At 40.2% G+C, this 20175-nt stretch overlaps 5 protein-coding genes and 1 long non-coding RNA gene across 10 annotated transcripts in view; 3 read left to right on the top strand and 3 right to left on the bottom strand.

Moving 5' to 3' along the window:
- The window catches only part of LOC122415191 (MAP7 domain-containing protein 2-like), a 107043-nt gene extending 103619 nt beyond the window's left edge, over nucleotides 1–3424 (bottom strand). For 3 of the 4 annotated variants that reach the window (XM_043427168.1, XM_043427173.1, XM_043427176.1), the window contains exon 1: nucleotides 3311–3424. In XM_043427168.1, the coding sequence (XP_043283103.1) occupies nucleotides 3311–3356 (46 nt within the window). In that variant the 5' untranslated portion in view covers nucleotides 3357–3424. The remainder of the gene's footprint in view (nucleotides 1–3310) is intronic. The other variant, XM_043427177.1, reaches the window with a different exon arrangement.
- A 520-nt stretch (nucleotides 3425–3944) lies between these two features.
- Acat2 (Acetyl-CoA acetyltransferase 2) lies at nucleotides 3945–7319 on the top strand. Its single transcript, XM_043427193.1, has 7 exons — nucleotides 3945–4108; nucleotides 4971–5092; nucleotides 5345–5457; nucleotides 5535–5734; nucleotides 5864–6093; nucleotides 6236–6424; nucleotides 6537–7319. The coding sequence occupies exons 1-7, from the start codon at nucleotides 4060–4062 to the stop codon at nucleotides 6816–6818; spliced, it is 1185 nt and encodes a 394-aa protein (XP_043283128.1). The 5' UTR covers nucleotides 3945–4059; the 3' UTR covers nucleotides 6819–7319.
- Nt5a (5' nucleotidase A) lies at nucleotides 7137–9977 on the bottom strand. 2 transcript variants are annotated; one of them, XM_043427188.1, is made up of 3 exons: nucleotides 9740–9977; nucleotides 9520–9637; nucleotides 7137–7548 (listed from the first exon to the last, which is right to left on the bottom strand). In XM_043427188.1, the coding sequence occupies exons 1-3, from the start codon at nucleotides 9880–9882 to the stop codon at nucleotides 7360–7362; spliced, it is 450 nt and encodes a 149-aa protein (XP_043283123.1). In that variant the 5' UTR covers nucleotides 9883–9977; the 3' UTR covers nucleotides 7137–7359. The 2 variants fall into 2 exon arrangements, with proteins under 2 accessions (XP_043283123.1, XP_043283122.1); XM_043427187.1 differs by lacking the exons at nucleotides 9520–9637; nucleotides 9740–9977 and adding an exon at nucleotides 7647–9513.
- LOC122415196 (protein C12orf4 homolog) lies at nucleotides 9949–13240 on the top strand. Its single transcript, XM_043427182.1, has 8 exons — nucleotides 9949–11101; nucleotides 11243–11464; nucleotides 11634–11837; nucleotides 11934–12052; nucleotides 12266–12402; nucleotides 12480–12719; nucleotides 12888–13013; nucleotides 13097–13240. Exons 1-8 carry the CDS (start codon nucleotides 10602–10604, stop codon nucleotides 13208–13210), a joined length of 1662 nt encoding a protein of 553 aa, XP_043283117.1. The 5' UTR covers nucleotides 9949–10601; the 3' UTR covers nucleotides 13211–13240.
- A 150-nt stretch (nucleotides 13241–13390) lies between these two features.
- LOC122415201 (leucine-rich repeat-containing protein 4B-like) lies at nucleotides 13391–16944 on the top strand. Its single transcript, XM_043427192.1, has 4 exons — nucleotides 13391–14170; nucleotides 14406–14762; nucleotides 15317–15915; nucleotides 16230–16944. The coding sequence occupies exons 1-4, from the start codon at nucleotides 14084–14086 to the stop codon at nucleotides 16522–16524; spliced, it is 1338 nt and encodes a 445-aa protein (XP_043283127.1). The 5' UTR covers nucleotides 13391–14083; the 3' UTR covers nucleotides 16525–16944.
- On the bottom strand, nucleotides 15962–19828 carry LOC122415210 (uncharacterized). Its single transcript, XR_006261885.1, has 3 exons — nucleotides 19644–19828; nucleotides 18026–18768; nucleotides 15962–16084 (listed from the first exon to the last, which is right to left on the bottom strand). It is a non-coding gene; the product is annotated as an uncharacterized lncRNA (long non-coding RNA).
- Nucleotides 19829–20175: the final 347 nt, after the last annotated feature.

Here is a 20175-nt window from a genome sequence, read left to right as displayed (position 1 = left end):
TTCGTTATTTCTTCGGTATTGAGTTACGGGGCCGACGAAAACAGGCACGAAAAGTGCTGACACTTTCGTAATAGAATGCTGTCGAAGCAGCAGGAGAATAATCCGAAAAAGGAGCCGGAAGATTCGATTGTCCGACGAATCATCGTCCGAATGGAAAATCCATTGTGCTCGATTGATTTTATGATTTTTTGTACGAGCCTGCGGACAGGGAGGGGCTCGATATTAGGAGGCGCAGGTAGGCATTTGAATTTATGATTGCCGATCGCCCGAGCCCGGCTCTCGCGGAGAGTAACGACCTTCGTTATTACGCGTCAGCTTATCAGGCTGTGACGATGCTGTTGTATATCATTATATATCATTATAGGAAAGTTTAAGGCCACGATTCTTCTCTCGTGGCCCTTTTTTTAAACTTTCCTCGCAGTTTCTCCGCTCCTGTCTGCTGAAAAATCTCCGCTCCTCGTTTTCCTCGCCAATTATATTCATCATTTTGCGTCTGTCGGGCGAAACGCGAAAGGCGCGGCGTCATAATCGATCGGAATATCGGGCGCGGAACGAAGCTACGACGAGATCAATGGGAGGCTCGCTTCGAGACGGGGAATCGAGATTCCTCCGAGAGCTCTTCGGACAGGTGAAACGCGATTGATGGCAGGTGCGATTGACTCGAGGGGCCTTCAACGAGTCAAGTTTCCTCGCGGAATTTCTACTGGAAAATGGGCTCTGACAACGCTGGGATTTTGGATTTTGGAGAAAAAATATTCGTTTTTATTACCGAAAAGCTCGTGTCACTGTTTATTCGTGTCGCGCGTTTCAGTCTGATTCATCGAGTGCTGGCTCCGTGCCAGGGAATCCGCAAAAATTTTAGCGCATCCAAGAAATGACGAGAAAATTAAAAATTTCACTTTTCGCAAGGATTTTCCCGGGGAACAAACGACCGTCGAGAGCGAAGAGACAAAGAAACTTGAATTTTCAAACCGAACGTCGCAAAATAACGAAACTGTAAGGAACCTCGCGAGCGCCTCGTTCCGCCTCGATTTTAGACTATCCCAAAAACACGTATTTCCGGGCCTCGATTGCGAACGAGGAGCGCGCTATGCGGAATTTTATTCTGGGACGAGGAAATTCCGGAGTTGTTGCGAGATCACGCGAGATGCGGGTGCGCCTGGCGGACGCTCTTTTTCCATAGTTTTATCATTAAGGAGGCCTTATTTCTGCAGAACTCTCGTCGCCTTAAAATTTACGTCAACGAGCGACAACTGGGTGTCAACATTTCGGGGTCTGAAACACGAAAACCGAAATTACCCGCAGAATAATTGAGCTCAATTTTTTCCTCATTTCCCTTAACGATGACTCGTCAAATATTCTTTCCCAAAAATGACACTTGACAGATGAATCACGTTCAAATATTCACGATTCTCGGGCAGGGAAATAATCGCAATTTTTCTCAAATCTGAAACCAACAAGAAATCGCAATTGTTGACAAGTGCGAAGCGAATACGCCACCATTAAGGCTGTACACTTGGTATATCCACGAAAGTAGGAAGCCGGCAGAAGCACGTGGATTGCTCGTTAGTCCAGATTTAGCTTCGATTCGAAACTCCGAGGCATTCGTTCGGCGAGTATAGGAGTTGGAAGGCCCTCGAATGGCTTGGGCGAAAGGAGCGTGTGATTTTGCAAAGTGTGCGAAAAATTCGCGTTCGAGTCGAGCTCGTGATTTTCTTCAAATATTTTCGATTCTTCTTCGAATATTTTTTTCCCTTTCCGCAGACTCGCGCGAGGACGGGAATGGGAGTTTAAAGAGTGTCGTTTGTCGGTCGTTTGATAAAAAGAGAAAAGAAAAAAAATGGGTGGAGGATATGACGGCGAGGTTTGCTTTGTGGGGGTTGCGGATAAAAATACACGAGTCCCCGACTGTGAAAAATATTGAAACGAAGGATTCTCGGCAGCCGTCGGGCCGTTGGAGAACGCGTTTCTTCACGCGCTTATACCGGGCCGAACAGGGCGAAAAATCGAGCGAGTTGTTCGAAAAAATTCAAGAGAATCGCAGAAAACGTTCGAAAGTGATGAAAATTCGAAGAAACTGTGCCGTATTCGTGGAAGAGCGTTTCAGGATTCTCAGAAACGTCTGGAAGGGATAGAAACTCGAAGGTCACGTGCGTGACCTCTACACTTTTATTCCGTGCGAGATGTTCTTTGGAGAAAACACACGAAACTGTTACGAAAATATTTTTTTAGCGGGACACGGCTGCACGGAATAACCAGCGTCGAAAAAGGCCTGAAAAAATAGTTCGCATCGTGCACCGTCGGAGTTTACGTGAAAAAACAAATTGTGTGAAATAAAAATATCGAAATGTAGGGAGGTACACTTCGGTAGAAGCTCGGAGTGTCCTGAGAGCGCCTCGAGACGGTTGGACAGGCGTGCTCGAGCTCTTGGGGGTTAGGTATACGTGTCTGCAGGGACCAGAAAATCGTGAGGATAAATATACGTATATCTATAGATATTACGAATAGCGGTTAATATCACGCGGACAGAAGCGAGAGATTGAGATTATGTCCAGCCGGGCGGGTATCGTGTCCGCCCGGTGCCAATTGCAAGGCCGTTGCCGTATGACCTTAATGAGTAACGAGCATAGCCACGATCATTTTGCACTTCTACTATACGAGAGTGAGACGGAGCGAGAGACGTCGAAGAGTATACATATGACGTGCATATATTACGATAAACCGTTTCACTGCTCGCTCTATTCTATCTTTGAATATTAATTCACACGTTACGAGACGAAATAAAAGTTGTGCAGAGAGCACACATACGTGTGCAAGCGCCGACGACCGAATGCACTACGCGCGGTGAACGTGGCCTGTCAAAAAAAAAAGACAGAAAAAAAGTAGAATAAACGAGCTAAAAAGAAGCAATAACCGCATGCACGCGTATACACGCACGAGAGACTCATTTGCCATCGACTGACAGACGTTCGAAACCTTTGGAACGCGTTTTTATATTGTTTTTTTTCTCAAGTTTCTTTCAAAACATGGTGACACTCGTATTATTTGGTGATAAATGAAAAAATTAATATCTATCCTCCTCCTCCTCCCTCCCGCCCGCAGCCCTCCTTCGCCCCGCACCGACGAAGAGCTTAAGAATCGACGTTCCATGCCCATCGCTCCGGAACGCAGGCTTTGCAGATGGCATTATTTACCGGATAATTACGAATACGGCTGGCACGAGGGGGGTATCGGAATAACGATAAATAAATTTCCTATCGTTTTATTCTCATGAAACGATGAATGAAGCCTTGTTTTATACGATAAATACCTCGTTTTTCGACGGGCTCCGGAATCTCCTCCTTGTTGTCGGCCATCTTAGCACCAGTCACTGGTCACAATGCACTATGGGTAAATACAAACTACGGGAAAATTCAACCCGGCGCCACCTGACGAACAGCACTGTCAGAACACGCAACCTCACTCCCTCTCTCTCACTCCTCCCACCCTTTACATTTTTTCGCCGCACGGACGTTCTTTATGGCGGGTAATTTAAAAGATTCTGGAATTTTAAAGAAATTCTTTTCTCTGAGCAGACAGTTTTGAAGTCCTATTCATTTGCGAAAAAATCGCCAATCGTACTCGTTCGATATAGTTTTGATTCACGGGATTCGTTTTCGATTTTTTGTTCATAAAAATTTTCTACGGCTGTACTCCAAGTTCAACATTTTCGAAGTTTTTCAAAGTTTTCTTTTCAAAAAAACATTTCCAAGAGCGAAAGAGACTTCTGCAATCCTTTTTCTATTTGCATTCCAACAGACAATTACGTATTATTGGGAAACAAACTGAAACTTATTTTTAGAAAATTTGTTTTCAATACAAATTTCTTGTGCTACGCTACTGTATTAACCCCAAAACCTACGTCCTACATCCCTGAAGCATGTATATGACATCGACATCGACTGTTTTTTTTATTTCCGCTGGCAGAGCCCGCGAGTACACACGTACCGGAGCAAGTAAAAACTTTTTGAACAATTTTTTTAACAGTTTATCAAAAAGTATTAATAAAAGACATTCGGAATGTCGAATCGAGACGTGGTCATAGTTTCGGCAGCGAGAACCCCGATAGGTATGTAACCAAAAAATCCGATATTTTTCAATATTACGAATAAAATAAGTGCCTAACCAGGACTTCTGACAAGTGTGTCACCACACTCAAATTCTTCGGGAGGAAAAGGGGGGAAAAAATATTCCATCCATTTAAATTTAAAATAACAATTTTGCGCATTCGCTATGTTGAAGAAACCAACGAAACTTTATTGTTGTGGAAACCGTTCTATAGAATTGCGTCTTTTAAAACATGTCATTTTATTCTTCAATGACATGCATAGAAACTTTTCTTAGGCAGCAACCTACTTTCGAAAATACCGTTTCTTTTTAACCTCGAGAATATTTTTCAATGTGAATAAAATGATACTGAATATTTTTTATCTCCCCAAAATTGTGCCACCGCAAACCCATTTATGTCTTCTATCTATTCAAATTTTTCCCAATACTGTATTATTATTTCGTCACTCAAGCAACGCTATCTTAGTGACAATGAAAATTACTGTTTGCTTTTTATTCATTGCAAAATACATCTTTTTTTATTTCTATCGCTTCAAATCTTAGAACAAAATTAGTTACTTTGTGAGCAGAAAGGAAAGAGTTAAGGCATTCAGATTATGTTTATCTATGCTGGTATTCATGCTACCACGGATAACACTCAATCGAATATTTTATTGCGTCACATTTTTTTTTACCATCAAGTCTTCTTTGTGTTTTGTGAGAAAGAATATATTGTTGCACAAGTAATATACAATTCAATTGTGCTCACATCAAAGATTTTTAGATAAAAATTCAGTTTTTCCTGTGTCCCCAAAAGCAATAGAAGAATGCAGTTTTAGATATCCTGTTGATAAATTTTTAAAATTGAAATGAAACTTACTCAGGATCTTTTTGTGGATCACTGTCTTCTTTGAAGGCATCGGACTTGGGGAGCATCGTAATAAAGGAGTGTCTCACCAGGGCAAACTTGAAACCATCAGAAGTATCGGAAGTTATTCTTGGACAGGTACAACGGAACATGAAAAATTGTGAAACAATATGCAGAAAGTGCAGAGAATTATCAAGTGAAATTTGTATTCTGGAAAAGCAAAATTTTTTATCATATTGCAAACTGTTAATACTCAAATAATATTTTAGTCCAAACATGCGTATTAAAACGAATCTCGAGCCGAATATCAATCAAAAGTGGCTCCTGGTTTGTTTTTCATCCGATTTCTCTATCGACGTACACGAAAATAATATTGTTTTTTTAATTTAGGCATTAACCGCAGGGCAGGGTCAAAATCCAGCTCGCCAGGCCTCTATAAAAGCTGGTCTTCCTATTACAGTACCGGCATACCTCATCAATCTACTATGCGGCTCGGGTCTCAAGTAAGGTCTATTTATTTTTCGTATTCCTCACCTCTTGACCTCGACCAAAAAAATATTTTGCTCTTCTTTATGTGTAGAGCTGTCTTCAATGGATACATGACAATAAAAAATGGCGAGGGTGACGTCATTGTAGCGGGTGGTCAGGAAGTTATGAGCTCGGCTCCACACGCTATATATTTGAGGAACGGTGTCAGAATGGGAAATGCTGGAATGGTTGATACCATGATTTTCGATGGTTTGACCGATGCTTTCACTGATATTCACATGGGAATTACTGGTAATTTGAAAAAAAAAGTCAATTCGATCCTGAAATGAAGTCACATCGATTTTGGGACACTCTCGAATTGAAATATTCGTTGGTGAAAGAAAAAACAAATCGTTCAACTCGCCATTCGTTTTTCCCAAGCTGAGAACGTCGCTAAAAAGTTCAACGTCAGTAGAGAAGATCAGGACATTTATGCCGCCGAATCTCAACGAAGAACCGAAGCTGCTATTGCCGCGGGATTCTTCAAGAAAGAAATAGTTCCTGTTGTCGTTGCTGGCAGGAACGAATCGATTACGGTTTCCACGGATGAATATCCAAAACCTGGAACGACTGTCGAAAGTTTGACAAAGTTGCGACTAGCATTCGTAAAAGTGAGCGCACTCTTCTGTCTTCATTAAAATCCATTATTCGACTCAAGAAAATTAAGTGCAGTGAAAACAGATATTTGACCCACGTCAATAATGATTGAAGAATTTTCTCATTCTTTCAAATGAAATGTTCGTTTTAATGTAGACCGATGGTACAGTGACGGCAGGAAATTCATCAGGCGTCAACGACGGAGCCGCTGCGGTGGTATTAATGTCTGCCGAATTGGCTGCTCAAAAAGGACTCAAACCCCTTGCTAAGATTGTTGCAATAGCTCAAACTGGTATGGAGCCTGACATCATGGGAGTTGGACCAATATCAGCTGTTGAATTACTCGTCAGTATTATTTTTGTTCATGTACTTATTCTAAAAAATCTCAAAAAATTGTGTGCTAAATTTGGATTCCCATTTAACATTATCTTACGAGAATAAATGTTTCAATTTTTAGTTAAAGAAGGCAAAGTGGTCGAAAGATGAAGTTGACCTTTTCGAATTGAACGAAGCATTTGCGGCACAGTCTTTGGCTTGTCTGAGAGGCCTTGGTCTTGACCCAGCCAAGGTCAACGTAAACGGTGGCGCAATCGCCCTGGGACATCCGATCGGAGCTTCAGGAGCAAGGATTTTGGTCACCCTTCTCCATCTGATGGAGCGAACCGGAGTCAAGAAAGGCGTTGCCTCTCTCTGCATCGGAGGAGGAATGGGAATAGCAATCGCGATCGAAAGATCATAACGGCAGTTTGAAGTTTTTTATCGTTATCGTCGATCGTCGCTCGTTTTTTTCAAATATTGTCTATTTTCAAAATATTACCGATTCCAAACCTTCTGGTTACATCTGTGAGAAAAATTTATTCAATTTTTTGCTTTTTTTTTCGAATTGTGCATCTTTGTATGTAGGAAAAACAATTTTGGAAACAAACAACGGAACTTTGAAATTATTAGACACTTTGCCGAGGCAGTGTGATGAAAATTTGTCAAACATTATTAGAAAACACCAATTTTATATTCAGAAGCTGTCACTATTCACAAGAAAAATCTCAATGACGAAGTATTTCAAAGTATTGTCTTGTTGATTTATTTATGAATCGTAAGGTGAATTGTTGTATTACAAACACAGTATTTTTTGGGATGCGGTGTCAGTACTATTTTTATATAAATATATATGCGTATTTTTATTATATACGAGTAAAAACTCGAATGTTTATATAAAAATAAAGTCATTTGATATCGAAAATCTTACTTTCTAAGTCGCTATCGTCGTGCTTACTGACAATTTATCTATTTCCCTCTGTTATCTCCGATTCTGGCTTGCTCGATCTTCCTTTGAGTATTCGATCGACTGCTGCTCTACCTTCCATTTGGTTTTGCTGAGTTCGTTTCGATTTAAATGTCATTTTGTTGGTCTTGTTGGGGTTTTTCGATAAATTCCTCAGTTGGTTCGTGATTGCCGGAATTATAGGAATCTGTGACAGATAATTTGACATAACGATTGGTTTCATTCGTTTGTTGAACATTGAGAAGAAAAAAAATTTTCAATCATATTTCCGAGTTTTAGGCCAACCGTTTTTATACTCCGGGTCTATTTTTTTATCCGATGACATTTTCATGCTCAGCGGTTCAGCCGGATAAAAACCAAAAGCTGCCCCTGCGTTCCCAGCGGAACATTTGTACTCTCGATCAAAATCGTCCACCACGACAAAGTCCATCGAAGGTACACAAAGTCGTGAGGATTTTTTTATAATATGGCACCAGAGTGTGGGATTAACAACACCCGTTGTTTCTTCAGAAAAATAAGAGCCCCATATTTGGGAAGTCAATATTTTTTTGTGAGGATAAATAAAGTCTTTGTTAACCATTCCCTCGGCCATTAGTTCCTCACTGATTGCAATGGTATCACACTTGGTAGCAGTACATGGACTATAAATATCCTGAATGACGTTATCACCAAAGTAGAGACATTTGGGTGAATGTTTTTTGGTTTCTTGACAAAAAAATTCTTCCAATTCTCTCCAATTGCCCCGAGAATACACTTCTCCTCTCATCAACAATCCAGGTTCTACAGCTTCGACTTCTTGGGTTCCAGACAGTTTCAAAAAAGGTCTTTGATCTGTGAAGAATCCTGGTTTCTTTGCATAACAAACAACAATATCAAAGAGCTCTCTCCAATTATTACCCAAAGCAGCGGTAGCTACCAAATCTGCACAATGAGCATAGGCACCGGTGATGAGAAAAGTAAATTTTTGTCTCTTCAATTCTCGAATCCAATCTATCATCCGAGGATTGTTTCGGTTTATGTACTTCTCGGGATGGTTCTTCAACTCTGAAAAGTATCCACCTTTGTTGGTTTCAATTCTATTCATATCAAACATGTATGTCAAGCCATCTAGTATGTCGGGCCAGATATTGTAATTTCCTTCAATCTTTCCTTTCCTGTCGCAGGCGTCAACGGCACGAGCAAAGACAAGAGAAACTGGCATATCGAAATAGTCCAAAAGACTGCGTACTTTGAGCGATGCCGGACCGTTCCAAACTTTCAAGGAATCTTCTGCGAGAGCACTTGCCTCTTTCCACCTCCCATGTGGATACTTCTTTTCTAATTCTTCTTGAGTCATTAATTTTGTGCCATGGCTTGCACGAAATATTGAACCATCCGATCTCAACTTGAGAATATTGCCACCATCAAAATCAAGCACAAGTCCTTTTTGCATAAAATCAATGTCAGCATCAAGTAGAGGGTCGTTCAGACTGTTGTCCCATCCTCGTTGCTCGACCATAAACTTTGACAGCAGCTCGAACTCGAATCTCACCAAATTGGTGATGTCGTAAGACGCCAAACAATGGTCGAGGTCGAAACCAACACAATCATAGTCGTTCAATTTCAGGAAATCCATTTTTTGGTTATTGTTCCCAGAAGATTCAGACAATGTTTCGAGCGAACGATTGCAGGAAGAAATAATGTTTAATTTCAATAATTCGCTATTGCCAGTACGTATTTTTTTCTGAATATAATTCCAATTCCTTTGTGCTCGACAGAAAAGTTTTGTCGCTTTTATCATGACAATATCCACCACGAGATTTGAATTGTACTACAATTTATTTCGAAAATATATCCATGTTTGGTTACTGAGTTTGAAAATAAACTGTAAATCCTGTGAGAATCGTTTCTGGTTTTGTCGCCACGTGCTTAGTGCACTATTACGAAATGGTTGCAGCATTCGCTGAACGCATGAACTGACAATGAAATTTTCGGAAGTGTGGAATAATCCAGACCATGTACCGGTAGTCACCTTCGCCCATGAGTGAGAAGAGTGCAATAGATGTATTTCATATCCGTCTCATTCATACAAGATCGACTATCGGTACATAGCCAGCATCTGTTAAATGTTCAACCCTGCATAAACAAATTTTATTCGAATATTCATAAAGGCACTTACGTTGGGTGGAATGTGCACGTAGCGAATATTACGGGCGTGAACGAAGAAAATTTCGTAGGGGAATTTGTCACCTCTCGGATCCGTAAAAATACAGTCTTTTATAACAATATTCATATATCTGCAATTATTCAAAACCGAAACAAAGAAAACCGTTACTGCGATGCCGGTATTTGAAATCAGCTGTTCGTCGGAACCAGCGCTTTGAATGCGCGAAATTTACCCATCGGCTTGCTCTATCGTCCCATAAATCGATGCTTCGTTACGCAAATCAACAGTCGTTCTTTCGCCCTCTACTGCTTTCAGTAAAATAGCTAAACTGTTGTAAAAATAAAATTTTTCTTCACTCGTATCTTGGTTTGACATTTTGACGCGTCACACAGTTTCAGATTTTTGACGGAGTGTGAAAACATGCGCTGCTTCTGTGCCCGAGTGGGTTAGGACGACGCAGGAGATTGAACCCTTCTTGAGTTTTTTTTCAGTGTTGCCAATCGCAATAATGTTTTTTTTTCTTTTTTCACAGTAGTGCCAGACGAGGGGCGTTTATAGTGTCAGACCTGTCACTTGTCAACTTGAGTGTTTATTAAAAGTGTTTTCTACGTAAACACCGAAGTGACATTAAAAGCAAATATGTTTCCTGTTTTTTTTTAAATTACCAAACTGCTCGCAATACAATAAATCTAATTTTCAAACATTATTTAAGTTTGGTTATACAGGGGTGAATATTACATACTGACATTTCAAAACTGTCAAGTATATTTTGACGATTTAAATGATCAGCTCAACAATTATTAAGAATTTCTTTACATCACATAGTCGTGTCCACTCTAGTCCACCCTGGTTCATCTTTCCGATAACCTAACGTGCGATAAACTTCTATAACTTCAATTGGAGTATCAATTATTGTTCCTGGTGTTGAAATATTATCACAATATGGAACACAAAAATCGTTCGGAGGCCTACAACTTGTCGATACTTTTGTAACCTTATTTGACCGAAGGAAGTATCACAGTTTGGCTTTGAGAAAATTCAGTGTCAATCTTCACAAGTTTCTTCTACGCTGAGTTCCTTCAATATTGTGAAGAATGGCAGAAGAAGATGCTACAGAAAAAACCTTCAAATTTGAGTTTCCCACTTGTACAACAAACGATAATTACACCTTAGAAATTCCACTCAAAATCCCTTTCAACGGTTCTGTCAAAGAACTCACCCACAGAATAATGTCATCCTTCAAATTGCCTTGCTACGTTGAACAAGACCTTTTCGAATCTCTCAAAACTTTTGTCAAAGAGCAGTCGCTCTGTTTCCATGACGAGAGATCAGAGAAACTCATTGAAAAAGCTCAGAGTGGCGATCTTGACGTCGAAGAAATAATAAAGAATCTAGAAAAAGCTTATAAACTCAAGACTGCTGAGTACGCCGAACCCATGGGTACAACGGACGAAGAATTATTTGCTGCTGCTTATCATAGATTGGTTCACTCACCATCGCTCGAACCTATTTTACAAGCTGAACATGAATACGGCAAAGATGTCACCGAAGTCATACAAATGAGAGATTCGGATTATCAGCAGCTAACAAAAAAGTTAATCTTTATTTGATAATCAACTTCATTGAAATCAAGTCCGACTTAAATGAATGTGGAAAATTTCACTCCATGAAATTGCTTTACTATTCATAACTAGGTGGTTTATTCTCAGAATCTCATGTTCCCTCTGTTTTCCAGGCAAACCGAAGAGATGCGAGTCGCCATAGAAACCCTGGAGACAGGATCGACTGAGAAATCCATTAACGAGATGGCAGCTAGACATTTTGAGGAACAGAGTCTATTGCAAGGACATTGGGGATCGCGAGTCGACGCTCTTAAGTTGGAACAGCGGCGACAATATCGTAATTGGATAATGCGACTGCTCGAGGATCAACAAACGAGCATGTTGCCGACGCCTGTGTACGAAAAAATAGTCATTTTTATCTTTTTTCATTGTTAGAAAACCATCCTTGATTCTTGAATTTGACAAGTCGATTCATTTATCAGAAATGACGACAATAATTTATCGAACGATTCATAAAGCACAGAAATCGATAAAAATGATAAATGTTTATTGTCTCTCCTGCAGAAGTTCACCGATGGTGCCAATGCCCCCCATTCCAAGTGGCCATGACAATTCCATCATTAACGAGGTCAAGAGTACCTCGGACTATCCCCAGTTGGAAGAAAGCTTCACAATACATTTGGGCTCACAGATGAAACAAATGCACAACATTCGTATTTTGACTGGCGACGTTTTAGATTTTTGCAGAACGAAACACGCAGACTTGGGGTCAGTTGATGAGTCAGCGAAAAATACTCAATTAAAATACCAAATTAATCAATTATCTGCTTTCTCATAAATTTGTATTATCGTATATTCACACAGAAATATGGACCCCATACCTCAAAGATTACAAACTGCTCTTGGACTGTACTCCAACGACTTGTGCGGTCTGGTCCTACTCAGTGACAATCATCTTGGAAGTTATTCCGGAATTACAAAAGGTTTTAGACGATTCATCAAAATTATGAAAAATAGCAATTGCTCATGTTCAGTTTAATTTTCTGGCAGAATTTGTTTTTTCGAATTTTCAAACAAAAGAATGAAAAAATGTTCGGATTTCCCGATGTTCACGAAACAATATGCATTTTGAATAGATTCAAACTTCTCATGACTATCAAATGAGACTTTTCACTACTCTTATCAATGTTTTTCAGAACTCTGTTCAATTTGTCAGCTGACGACGGAATTCCACTTCCCACCGATCGACGAGCAGTTGGAAAAAATTCGCGACGACGTCAAAGAAGCGGTTGCCTGGCGTCAATCTCATCATCGTGATGGCAGCGATCCACAAGTTCGTAAACTATAATAAAGAGGAAAAAAAATTAAAAATATCGATAAAACATTGATTTGTTTATCTATCCACGACAGACGAAGAGAACGACGACGAGCAAGGCTCTGCAAACGGGAGACGTTTTCATCACGAGGCACTCGAATTTGGCACAAGTTCACGTAGTTTTTCACATGGTTGTCAACGACTCTTTGAGGTCGGGTGATATAAATTCGCGTCATCCAGTTATTCTCGGATTGAGAAACATTCTCAAGACTGCGTGTTGCAACGATGTTACTACTTTGACCATTCCAGTGCTTTTGGTTCATGAAATGACCGAGGTAACTTTTCTTTCATATAAATGGATTTTTTTTTTTTCAATTTCAATTTTTTCAATTTGAATGAATGGAATTTATTGCCATTTCGAACAAAAATTGAATGAATAATCATGAAACCAGTAAAAATTTAAGTCTATTTAATAAACGAATTCCCACCATTTTTTTTCGCAGGACATGACAGTGGCGTGGTGCACCAAACGAGCGGAATTGGTTTTTAAATGTGTCAAAGGATTCATGATAGAAATGGCATCGTGGGGCGGAGCTGAATTGAAGAATTTACAGTTTCTCGTTCCCAAGGTAATAATGGCCAACGTTGAAATTGAAAAAAGACAATCAAAAAAGCTATTGAAATTGATAATTGTTTATTCCTTATTTTTCAGGGAATGTCCGAAGAGGTTTTCGGCACTCTTGCAACGATGTTACCAAGCATATTCCGCGTTTCAAATCCGTTAGTTTTCAAAGTCAGCGATAGCCCTAACACACCTAAAAAATGATAATAAAGAAGAGAAAACATATTTACGATACGTACGAGTCGATGATTCGAACCTGACTTTGATGTATGCATTAAATTTACTATATATTTATATAGATACTGACATATCAGTGAGAAGTGCGAGTGAGAGGCGTCAAAGGAAGAGATAAAAGAGCGTATCGCAGAACGCAAAATCTGGGCGTCTCGTGTCAAAAGCAGATAAATTTTCGGCTCAAAAAATTCTTAGCTTCATTTTCTAACGTCTTTGTGCCCTCTCGTCCCCTGCACATCTCACTCGATACCATTCTGTGCCGAATATTACAACAATATTTCTAATAACAACAAATTTAATAATAATTATAATATCGAGAGGAATGACAATAGATTGTGGCTCGTGATGTCAGTGCATTCCTTTGCACTGAAATTAGACGTTCTCGCCAGAGCGTGCGACTGATTCGACTGGTATGATTTGGAGATTTACAAAAAAAAAAACGTAAAAATAATTTCGAAATCGTTTTATCAGTGGCAGAGAAGTGTTAATTTAATTGAAATAAGACATTGAGCCAATGAGAACAGTTGTCGATTAAGAGTTTCGGAAAGTGTGATTTAATTATCGTCGTTTTATAAGTCTGTGTATACATTTCTATACACTCGAATGTCGAGCAAACTCGGTGCATTTGTACGAGTATTTTTGCAGTGGGAGAATTATTAATCATCTCGATTTATCTAACAGTGACGTTCTCAGTTCAACGCGAATCTGAACTTTACGAACCTCCTGAGAGGAGATCGCGCGTGAATATTCCCTTGCTTTTATTTGCCATTAACCGTCATCGTGACACGAGCTACGCTTTGTAAATCCTTCTAAGCAACCTGACCCCCCTCGTCGACGTGAAAAATGTTTCGGTTTTCTGCGACGATGTGGCTTGGTCTAATCGCCTTTTTGGGATTACGCGGTGCTCTCTGTGATCACGATTCTTCTGTGGTGAGTCTTTGACCTTTTGTTTCATCGGTGTACTCTTGTGTTCGTTCAAAATTTCTTTTCATGCTCAAAATTATTGTGAATATTTTGCGTTCAAATTGGGAAATGTTCGTTATGAGAAATATTTAAATGATTTCCAATGCCATTAGAGATTTAAAAACAAAATTCCATTATTTTTGCTGATTTACAATGAAAATGAAAATTTCATCCAATTCTCGTGTTTTCTTTCTCTTCTAAGGTCGATTTGTCGTACAAGGGCCTGAAGAAGGAAGATTTCTTCGTGAAAATTCAGTCTCAGATCCACCTCCACAACAAAACAGATTTGATACTGCGTGGCAACGAGTTCGATAGTTTTCTCGATTGTTCAACGAAACTGGACAATTTGAGGAAACTCGATTTATCGGAGAATCATCTTCAGCGTTTCTTCTTTTTGTGCAAAGAGGAATACAATTTGGAGATACTGAACGTCAGTCACAACCAGCTCGAGTACATCGACGATTATGCCTTGAACGATCGAATACCAAAACTGAGAGTTTTGGATCTTTCCTGGAACAAATTGACCGTCGTTAATGAAACGATGTTGGAACACATGAAGGTAAAAAACATTTTTTTAAACAATCTGAAAAAAAACCGGAGAAAATCGAGGGAAAATTGCAATATTTCTCGCGCATGATCTCACAACGATGTATAAATACATTTTCGAGCTAAATCCGGGATTCAAAAAACGTCACGGGCCTTATCACGAATTAATTTCAACTTAACGAAGCCTTTGACGTCTGTGCGTGCAGATCTGGGTAACGCTATAAATCGAGAGAGGTCACTGTGTATCGGTGTTCAAAGTATCACATTGAAATGCTTGTTTTTTTTTCCTACATATTCGAGATAGGGACTGGAATTAATTGAGATTAAGCCGACGAAATATGTTGCTTACAATCAATCGATACAGCGAAGTGGAGCTCTCGAGGTTTCATATTCGTTCACTTTCTGTTGAAAATTTTCTTCGTTTCAAAAGTAAAAAATAAAAAATGTACGAAAGAGCATTGTAGATGATGAGGAAAGTCAGAAATTATCAGTACCGTGAGGGGGAAAAATACAGTGTCAAATTCGTTGTCCAAAACTGACGATGCTTCATATTTTCCCTCTCCACAGATGTTGCAGTTTTTATCGGTCGCCAACAATCCAGTTGCGGAAATTCACGAGGATTCGTTCTCGACTCTGCGCTCCCTCCTTCACCTCGACTTGAGCAATATTTCAGCGAGTGATTTTTCCGCTGGGTTATTCAAACCGTTGACGAAATTGACTTATTTGAATTTATCCTCGAATCCGATAGTGACGATCCCTTTCTTACCGATCAGTCTCCAGGAGCTCGATATCTCGCGTACCGATATTTTTTACCCTGAAAATTTGTTGCTTCCGCAATTAGTGTCGTTGCAAATGAACTGGATGCCAAACTTGACCGCTATATTGCTCAACGATTTCGAAAACCTGACGATGCTCGAATCCTTGTCGATGGAGGGCTCGAAAAAACTCACCGAATTTCGCGTCTGGCCTCCCAACAGTCGTTTACTGCCACGACTCCAACGCTTGTCGATCAAAAATTGCAGCATCGAATCTCTCAACGGTGAACTGCGACCGATAATGCAGCGCACGCCAGTCGTCGATTTACAGTTCAATCCCTGGCATTGCGACTGCAGAATGCAATGGGTCAATCGACTTCAACTTACCAACGAACTCAGTCAGGAAATCAGGTAATAATTTCTCTTTGCCACTCACAGATGGCGTTGCCATTTTTTTCACGGAGCAAATTGTCGAGTTCCGAGTCTTTCCTCACTTTGGTCTCGAGCATCCCGACGAAACGTTCCTTCGCAATCGTATTTTCAACGTTCTCGATCCTTTTCTCCATCCACCACTGTTTTCCTGGTTTTTTTTTTTAAATAAAGGAAAATATCGAATCATTACGAGTTACGGAAGCATTGCGAAATTATTAAAAGTTTTTTGTTTTTGTAAAAACGCCTGAAAATTTCGACTCGAAGAGAATAAAACGACTTTTTTTCGTGATCAGGTGCAAATCTCCGCCTCTGCTCGAAGGAAAATGCTTAGCAGACATACCAAACGTGGAATTACGTTGCGAGGATAACAACTGGACGATTTATCCGATCGTGTGGTCCGCAATCGGAGTTTTAATAGTTGCCTTATTCGCCATGATTGTTTTCGTCGTAATGAAGAGGCCGATATCCCAGTGGAAGTTACCCACGAGAGGGGGAAATACAGTTTCGTATAAAAATGTCGTAGAATCGAACAACGATCTCATAAGAATATTGACCCCGGGCGAAACGTCCGATCGGGCTGAAGAATAAAAACTTTTTTGAGGTTAAACAATCAGAAATGACAGTTATTGACCGAAAATTTTCTTCAGGAACTTGCCTCTCGTCGAAAATTCATTTTAGCCTTAAAAGAGCGAGTATTTCACGACATTATGAGCATATAAAAATGTTTCATTGAATATTTAATATCCATCATGATTAAGCCATTATCGAGTGGAGCCAGTCGAACGAAAAAATACGAGTGTGCTCAACTCAGTTTTCAAATAATTTCATTCCGAGTAGCATCCAAAAAGTTTTCAAGTAGAATAAAAATAATAATCTGGAGTATCCTCGACGCAGAATGTTAACTCTCGAGCGCACTGTTACAAACCCTTTCATATCACCCTCGAAAAAGCCACCATTTTACTAGCGTGTTTTTTCTATTATTTTGTATAATAAAAAAGAGAACGAAAATAATGTTTCATTCATTACACTCGAAGCATCAGTTGATCGCACAACCCTTTAAAATTCCATTGGATCGAGATGCTTCGTTTTTTCCTCGTGAAGGAAAAAAAAAGAGTCGACAAAGAAACTGACAATGGCTGTCTGACAAGGGCTCAGTGAATCCGAATGGGCGAGGTTGAAAAAAATGATTCGATCAGTCGAGCACGATAATGACGAGTAATTCGTCCGACACGGATATTTTATTCCAATTTTCTAATAATTTTATATTTCCCACCGAATTCATAAAGTTTCGACGAAAACGTTGTAAAATAGGTTAGTTTCGAAAACGAACATTTACGCGAGCAGTTAACCTCGAAAAATTTCCTCTCTCGCGCCACCATGATCGAGCTATTTACATTAACTTTGCAAATGAAAATAAAAAAGCTGTTTTTTTTCGTAACCAATGAAATTCATCCGTTTCGACGAACAATCGCACGAGCGTTATATAACCTTGTTTTCTCCAATGGTCCGCAAAGATGCAAAAGTCCGGGGGATGAAATGATGATGGCAAATAAGAAAGGAAAAAAAGAGGCATTGAGAGGTCGAAAGGAGGTTTGGCTTACGACCAAATGGTGCTATGAAGATCGTCAGTTTGGCTGACGTGTGGGGTGATCGCGTGCGATGTAGCGATCAGTCTTTGTACCGAAGTATGATCTTCTCCTGCGGGAACACGGTGAGCCTATCGGGTTACTACTCTATACCTTCGATATATACATAAAGCGCGTGTGGTACACCTCGATCTCATTTTATACTCTTCGATGCATCGCACACGCTCTGTGGGCTTCTACTGCCCAAAATCTCGTATAATATTATTATGCCACGATATAAACGAGACCATTTTTTTTACATTATATGAAAGTGGGGATCGGAACAAAGCGGCGAGTACTCGGGGGGAAAGTGAGGTTATGAAAAATGTCAGAAAACGTTGTTCATTGTTTCCCGCCATTTTTTCTAATTCGACTCGTAAATACGCTTACTTTGTTCAAATCTGACACCGAATCCAGAATTTAATTGATTTTTATATGAGCAATAAAAATAGTTTTCGCGGTACCTTAGTTTTGCTGAGACTTCTTTGTTTGTGGAACTTGGAAATAAAGTCTTTTCAATACATTCACGCGTACACTGAGGGCAAGAGCAGCGTGCTATATCTATACATGTCACGACCTCGTGAGCTGCTGCTGTTGCTGTATGGCAAAAAGAAGAACCCGTGAAGATATCGCATCGTTGTTTTCGTACATAAATGATCGCCTCAAACGTTCGGTAGGGCCCCGGTATATTCCAGTCACATGATCCTCAGCATTACTTCCACTTCGGTGCACTGAAAACAAAACTTTGTTGCCACATGGGACGTCCGAACGTATCTGACAAAAATAGTTCGAATATAGCTCAATATTTTCATTGTTTAGAAAGATTTGAAAAAAACGAATCAACTTGAGTGGGCAATTTTTTTTCGTAGTCTGAAGCTGTCGACGTTTTGAAAATGAACTTTATTTCAAATCAATGAAAATGGTGTTTGACGTGTTTTTCAAAAAAATCCGAGAAACTTAGACAAACTATAAAATAAAAGAACGGCAAAAAATGAGATAAAAAATCGTAAAAGCAATATTGTATTCTTTTTGTTTGAAGGGTGTTGGAAGAGTACGAGAATATCTCCGTGAGCGTCTCGAATCGCGGTGGGGTGTCCTGTTTCGCCTGCTCGTGTACATGTGCGCTCTCTGGTGTTCTCTCGTAACTCGAGATTCCGTCGGAGCGTGGTCGGAGCCAATTTGGTGCTGCCCTCGCGGATTTTGGGTCCTGTGATGCGAAAAGAGAATAAGGAAATAAAAAGGGAGGAGAATGTGGGTACAGTAAATAACGTACAAAAATCGAGCAGTCCCAATCGAGTGTTGAGAAAAAAAATGGCAGTTCGTGACGAGTGGGAATGAACGCGAGAAGTGAAAAATGTTTTTACATTCCTGAACAATATTCAAAATTTAGTATCAAATACGAAGAACGATGAAAGTGAGAAAAAGTGTTTCAGTGCGCGAACAGAAGGAAACAAGTTGCTCGTTACTGAGTAGAAATTGGAAGAGAGTTTGGCAAGGAGCAAGGTTGAGGGTGTTATGGGTACGAAGGTTATTCTCGCGTTGGCAGGGGGCGAATGCCGTCTGCACTTGACACTGCCTCGCCGCCAGCCCGTGATCCGTGATATTCCAGTGCGTTTGTCCTTCCCGTCGTCTTAAACGACGAGGATGAAGGACGGAGGAGAAAGTAAGGAGTTTCGTGGTATCAAGGAAAGTGCGATAATACCAAACAAGCCTATCGGTGTTCCCTCAGACTCCTTCTCCTGCCGCCATTTTCCTCAAAGTTCAAGCGACCGAGTATAACACTTCGCGGAATCATTGGCCGTTTTATTTCGCCACGAAACTACATGGAAACCCGAACGAAGGTAAGAATCTTGAAAATAACAATAATAATTCGAAAAAAATTAACTTATCAATTCTTGCACCCAAAAAACTTGCTTTTTTCGTAAAAAATTAAATTCCCTCGATCCGAATCCCTTTTTTTCATTCTCGTGGAATTTCGCACAAAAATGTATACACGCGCGTAGTGAGCTGCGTTCCGCAACCTACCAGCTGCTCTCTCAGATATCACGTTACTACACCACCCTTTGATCTCGCGACACTTACAATTTTCCCGGGCTGCGATACACCCTTATTTTCGTCCAGGCAGCGTAGCGCCTATCCAGATATATATTGTGTAGCGAAAATCGAAGAGAGAACGCCGACACGACAGGAGCATTGTACTAATGAGAGACTGGCTTCTACTACGCTACTGACGAAACGATAATCACAAGGCGTGGTGTACGCGATGCCATATTCCTCTCGCACTGTCGATCTCTCCGGCCTGGCTCTCTCATTCACCTTTGTACCCTCTCGTCTCTATTACACGCATATTATGTATGTATATACGTACGTGTCAACGCGACGTCCTATATAAACTGTGACGGACTCTCGTCTATAACTATTTCACTACCGGATCGCCCGGAGAGCCTCCTTTCTCATTATTTTATCCAGCGCGAAATAATCTTCGAGCGAAAATGTCTAGCGGATAAAAACGGAAAAAATGATCGTCATGGAAGTTGAAAAATGGGAATTGGGCCCGAGCATCGGTGACAGGAAACGACGAAGTCAAACTCGGAAAAAACGATTTGAATGATAA

This window comes from Venturia canescens, chromosome 8, assembly GCF_019457755.1.
Source record: "Venturia canescens isolate UGA chromosome 8, ASM1945775v1, whole genome shotgun sequence".
In the NCBI taxonomy this organism is placed as follows: domain Eukaryota; kingdom Metazoa; phylum Arthropoda; class Insecta; order Hymenoptera; family Ichneumonidae; genus Venturia; species Venturia canescens.
Note: the sequence above shows the minus strand (reverse complement) of the source record. Positions and strands in the feature narration are given on the sequence as shown.

Excerpts from the sequence above, each read along its gene's own strand:
- LOC122415196 (XM_043427182.1), top strand. The coding sequence starts at position 10,602 with ATGGCAGAAGAAGATGCTACAGAAAAAACCTTCAAATTTGAGTTTCCC. Across the intron at positions 11,838-11,933 it reads ACGAAACACGCAGACTTGGG|AAATATGGACCCCATACCTC; the intron begins GTCAGTTGATGA and ends ATATTCACACAG. Across the intron at positions 13,014-13,096 it reads TACAGTTTCTCGTTCCCAAG|GGAATGTCCGAAGAGGTTTT; the intron begins GTAATAATGGCC and ends CTTATTTTTCAG.
- Nt5a (XM_043427187.1), bottom strand. The coding sequence starts at position 9,141 with ATGATAAAAGCGACAAAACTTTTCTGTCGAGCACAAAGGAATTGGAAT. Across the intron at positions 7,549-7,646 it reads AGACCCGGAGTATAAAAACG|ATTCCTATAATTCCGGCAAT; the intron begins GTTGGCCTAAAA and ends TATCTGTCACAG.
- Acat2 (XM_043427193.1), top strand. The coding sequence starts at position 4,060 with ATGTCGAATCGAGACGTGGTCATAGTTTCGGCAGCGAGAACCCCGATA. Across the intron at positions 5,735-5,863 it reads TATTCACATGGGAATTACTG|CTGAGAACGTCGCTAAAAAG; the intron begins GTAATTTGAAAA and ends GTTTTTCCCAAG. Across the intron at positions 6,425-6,536 it reads TATCAGCTGTTGAATTACTC|TTAAAGAAGGCAAAGTGGTC; the intron begins GTCAGTATTATT and ends TTCAATTTTTAG.
- LOC122415201 (XM_043427192.1), top strand. The coding sequence starts at position 14,084 with ATGTTTCGGTTTTCTGCGACGATGTGGCTTGGTCTAATCGCCTTTTTG. Across the intron at positions 14,763-15,316 it reads CGATGTTGGAACACATGAAG|ATGTTGCAGTTTTTATCGGT; the intron begins GTAAAAAACATT and ends CCCTCTCCACAG. Across the intron at positions 15,916-16,229 it reads GAACTCAGTCAGGAAATCAG|GTGCAAATCTCCGCCTCTGC; the intron begins GTAATAATTTCT and ends TTTCGTGATCAG.